This window comes from Cucurbita moschata, unplaced genomic scaffold (genome assembly GCF_002738365.1).
Source record: "Cucurbita moschata cultivar Rifu unplaced genomic scaffold, Cmos_1.0 Cmo_Scf00009, whole genome shotgun sequence".
In the NCBI taxonomy this organism is placed as follows: domain Eukaryota; kingdom Viridiplantae; phylum Streptophyta; class Magnoliopsida; order Cucurbitales; family Cucurbitaceae; genus Cucurbita; species Cucurbita moschata.
In genome coordinates, this window is record NW_019268525.1 from 1,510,915 (window position 1) to 1,516,277 (window position 5,363).

At 36.6% G+C, this 5,363-nt stretch overlaps 1 protein-coding gene across 1 annotated transcript in view; it reads right to left on the reverse strand.

The window, feature by feature from the left end:
- The window catches only part of LOC111447022 (protein RICE SALT SENSITIVE 3-like), a 2,584-nt gene extending 2,216 nt beyond the window's left edge, over positions 1-368 (reverse strand). The window contains exon 1 of the mRNA XM_023085981.1: positions 88-368. Coding sequence (XP_022941749.1) covers positions 88-224 — 137 coding nt within the window. The 5' untranslated portion in view covers positions 225-368. The remainder of the gene's footprint in view (positions 1-87) is intronic.
- Positions 369-5,363: the final 4,995 nt, after the last annotated feature.

The window sequence follows — 5,363 nt, forward strand, 5'->3', positions numbered from 1 at the left end:
AAAAAAAAAAAAAAAAAAAAAAAAAAAAAAAATTGATGGGTAATATTAAAAAGAAAATGGGCATAAAAAAATGATAAAAAAGTATACTTTGGAGGTGGGTAATTTCGAGGAAGGATCCGCCAAAAAACAGCATAAACCCAGTGGGAATTATGATGAATACACAAGCTTCTGAGAGTGTGCTGCAGAAGATGAGTAGTGGCTACCAAACTAAGGCGCTGTTCCATACAAAGAACTTGAAAAAAGAGCAAATAATTTGAAGTTCGGGAGAATGGGAGTGTGTTTAAATTGATTCAATCAAAGAGGGAGGAGAATATATATAAAGGGTTTCAGGAAATATGCTTAATAAAAGGGTCCTACATTGCCTCACTCATTCCCCACTATATGGCTTCTCTAAATTATCATATGGCTTTTGTTCAAAACATTACTAATAATGCTATGCCGTCCTGTTGCTCAATTCAATATGGCTTTCTTTATTCTGAGTTCATATAAATCGAGACATCTCAATTATATAATATGAATTAATATGAATTAGATTAATTAAAGAAAAAAAAAAAAAAAAAAAAAAGAAAGAGCTTTCCACGATTGCACTCGTAGACTGACACTGAGGTCCAACAAAGTCTTTAGCAGTCTCTGTTAGGCTCTCTCTTTGACCAACTTTTTGTACTTTACCCCTTCCCTCTTCCTTTCATTTACGACTATCTTCTTTCAACTCAAACAACCCATCTTGGTTTAGGGTTTCACTTAAAAGCTTAAACTTTTGAGTATTTCCATATATATATATATATAGAGGATTATTGGGAGTGAGTCCCATGTTGAGTAATTTAGTGAAAGATCATAGGTTTATAAGTGAGGAATACTAGCCATGAGAGCTTATGCTCAAAGTGGACAATATCATACCATTGTAGAGAGTCTTGATTTCTAACATGGTATCAGAGCCATGCCCTAAACTTAGCCATGACAATAGAATTCTCAAGTGTCGAACAAAGGGTGTACTTTATTCGAAGGCTCCAGAGAAATGAGTCGAGCCTCGATTTAGGGGAGGCTATTCGAAAGCTCCATAAGCCTCCTATCCCGATCATGATTTTCCTACTCCCAGAGGAAAAGTCCTTCCCTTTTTGGCCGGTTGTGGGCGAGGAGGGATTCGAACCTCCGACACCGTGGTTCGTAGCCACATGCTCTAATCCTCTAAGCTACAGGCCCCACCCCGTCTCCACTAGATCTGTTCTCGGGGGTATCTTAAAAAATGAAACCTTTCCTCTCCCCAGCCATTTGCTAAGGGCTCTAGAGAAAAGAGTCGAGCCTCGATTTAGGAGAGGCTATTCGAGAGCTCCATGACCTTCAAGCTCCATAAGCTTAGGGAAGATTATAGGGTACTTTGTTTCCATGGAGCATTTCTTTTCAATGCCTTGATTATAGTAATTCTAAAGTAAACGTGATTTATTGGAATATTTTAATATTATCTGGATGTGGATGGTGATAATATTAATGGATGGAGATTTGATTGGAGACAAAAATGTCAGTGATGAGGCAGAATCAGTACTGAATTTAATTTTATTTTATTTTATTTTGTAGTGGACACAAAGCATTGGTTTTTCTTGTTGTTTTGTAACATAAGGTACATAGTTGGAACAAAAACACAGACATAAACTGAGAGCCTGGAATGGTAACGGCGAAGTTTTAGGTATGGCGGAAGAGAAAAAACACGACAAAACAATTTAAAGGTCACTGGGTCAAAGATATACATATACATATACATATACATATACATATACATATATATACATATATCATCCCTTCATCCTTATCTCTTCCATTAAAGCAGTACTGAAGAAAACTGCTGGTGTTCCATACCTGTGTCCCCATGTCTTATTTGTTTTTGGGGTAGTTTTAGGGTAAAAAGGTGTGTTTTTTAGCTGCACTCTTTTCTACACTTGTTACGGTTCTTACACCTTTTAGGGTTGCTAAAATTTTGTTCTTGCAGGTTGCAGTGGGGAGGGAGTTTTGTTTTTCTTACTAAACTACAACCCAACTTCAATTTTTATTGTTTTTTTCATCACTTTTCAACTACTACCCATCATTCTAAAATCATCGTCTGATTCAAAATCTCAAAAACTAGGTCGTTACAGAGATATTCAATGAATTATGTACGATAAGAAGACTATGTCGTAACGATTATGGAAGTATGATGTGCATCATAACCATATACCATGATCAAAAATTTGCGAGAGCTCATACATATTGTATGTCATGAGCACGGAGTACTTCTCTAGTATGATGAAAGTAGTGTTTATAAGCTCGATTTCAAATATAATGGCCCAAGCCCACTACTAGCTTATATTATTTTATCTGGGTTTTCCCTTTTGAGTTTTCCCTCAATGTTTTAAAAATGCGTCGGTTAGTGAGAGGTTTTCACACACTTATAAAGAATGTTTAGTTCTCCTCCTGAATCGACGTGGGATCTCGCATCAAAAATATAAAATCAAAATGGAAATGATTATAAAACGAAATTATGAGCTATTTTTATGGAAGCATACACATGATTGTGGGAAAGAAGAAAAGGGAGTGAAAGAAATAATGGGTAAAAAAAAGTTGGGTGATATTTGAAGTGGTATATCTTCTTTTTTTCTACTTTAGTATGATAGTGTTGCTTTAGTTTTAAAAGTAGTAATTTATTTGTCAAAGGGTGATGTAAATGCATGTGCAAAGTGGGAAGGGGCCAGTATTGAAGCAGCTGGACACCATGAACCAAACTTAGCTACCCCTCACTATTACCATGCAAAAATATCAGCCTTTCATATCAAATGCCTAAAAAGCCACTGCCCATCACAATTTTAGGTGAAAAAGGCCTCTCGGTTGCTCCATTCGATCCATCGATATGAACGATAATCTATGTATCGACTTAAATTTTGAGTTTAATATGGAATGGATTAGAGATTTTGATGAGGTTGAGGGGGGTTTAGTGAGCAGTGGATTGATAGTGACTCCATTATAAGCTAAGGCATACGGAGATGGAATTGGCATCTTCAGCAGCTCTGTAGCTTCACGACAACTTGACTGTGTTTTGTGGGACACAATTAGAGATAGGTACGTTTTATCTGTCACCTCTCACTGTTCAATCAATTTGTGCTTATTCTCCTCCACTACTTCCACTTACTTTTTTAGTTCAATCATGTTCATTGCTTATCTTGCTTTACATTTCCTTCTAAATCAATCGCAAATCACCTCTTATGATCGTATCATATTGTCTACTTTGAGCATGGTTTTTCAAAAAAATCATATATGTGACATCCCACGTCAATTAAAGAGAGGAACCAATCATTTCTTATAAGAGTGTGGAAACTTTTCCCTAGTAAACACGTTTTAAAAATCGTGAGGCTGACAACAATATGTAACAGGACAAATCAGACAATATCTGCTAACAGTGGGCTTGGGGCTGTTACGAATAGTATCAGAGCTAGAAACCAAAACGCTGGGCCCTAAGGAGGGTGGATTGTGAGAACCCACATCGGGTGGAGAGAGGAACGAAGCATTCCTTATAAGGGTGTAGAAACCTCTCTCTAGTAGGCGTGTTTTAAAAACCCTGAGGCGAGCAATTCAAGTCAAGCTAGATAAGTTCTCTTAGATCTTCTCTAGACCGTTGTTTGGCTGACCCTCTTCTTCCCATTTGGATTGGGTTGATACAAAAGTACTGACGACAATACATGACAAGTATCTACTAGCGCTTATAATTTTAGTACTTGAACTTGAAACCCTAGGTGAAGCAACTTAATGGTGTTCTCTTCAAGAAATTTGGGTTGAACCCAATAAATTTGAAGGCCCATTTGTTTTTTAGGTGTCTTTCTCCACAGGAAGAACATTAGAAATTGGAATCCAGTGTTAGGGCACTATCACATGGAGAGCCCACCACCCTCAACACAGTAAACATCAATGATTAAACAAAAACCACGAGTGTGTTGAAGGGAAAGGGAGCCCCCCTCTCTTATTCTATCTTTGTTTGGTTGTGTGTCTCAAGACATTATTAAAAGCAACAAATCAATGGGTTTTCATAACATTGGAACACAACATTCTCTCAAATGTCAATCATTTGACGAACATATAATATTTCATATTTTTCATCAAAAACTTAGCAACATTGACATAATTATTATAAACTATAGTTTGAATTCGCATTTTAATATTTTGGAAGCATAAGAGAAGAAGAAGTCTAGCTTGGGTAACCCTAAGAGAGAAAAGGGAAAGTCAGAAGCATGGGAAGCACGACCAAGTCTTGGGGCTTTGTGTGTGAGAGGCAGTGGGCATTAAACTGAGTTTGTGGCCATTTCATGACGCCAAAGTGCACACCGCCAGGCCATGGCGGGGCCGGCCGCCACTTAGGGTCAACTGCATACTGCCTTTCAACTCATCTAATCCAAATACAAAAACGTGACACCGATACAAACATTGACAATATTTTCATTACTTTATTATTATTATCATTTTCTAATCTTTTTATATCAATCTCTGTATTTGTTCAAAATGTGTTTTAAGTTTATATATCTTACCATATGTGTGTGTTTATACATTGATGATGGTAGTGATGTTCAAATATTCATTATGTGTGTGTTTAATAGCTCAAGCTCACCGTCAATAGATATTGTTCGCTTTAGCTCGTCATGTATTACCGTCAGTTTCACGATTTTCAAACCCATCTACTATAGAGAGGGTCTAGCTTAACATTGACCAACGCATTGCACCGTTCGTTGACCGACTCTGATACTATTTGTACAGTCAAAGTCCACCTCTAGCAGATATTGTTTGTTTAAGCTCATTACGTATCATCATCAGCCTCATAATTTTAAAACATGTCTACTATGGAAACGGTCTAGCCCTACTCTGACCCGTGCATCCAAATAACGGGCTCTGATACCATTTGTAAGAGTCTAAGCCCACTGCCAACAGATATAGTTTGTTTTGGCTCATTATGTATCATCATCAGCCTCACGATCTTAAAATGCATCTACTATGAATAGCGTTTAGCCTATGAAAAAGCATGCCATTAAACTACGCCTGGTTCGATAGTTTAATTAAGTTATCGTAATTAAAGTATAATTTAATCATTCAAACAATTTTCATTTAATTCCATTATTCGTCATAATTTTTGCTCATATTATCATTCTCATCACAATGTAAAGTAAGGTTTAAGATAGAATAGTTTATTAATAATATCAGTGGGTGCACATATCAACTAAGGACCCATGAACCCACCGACCTCTTACCACTTGAAGTCCATCCAAGACTTTATTTAATAAGCCCATCTATATTTTACACAAACAGTGACATGTTTTTTTTTTTTTTTTTTTTTATATATTTTTTAATTCGAAGGC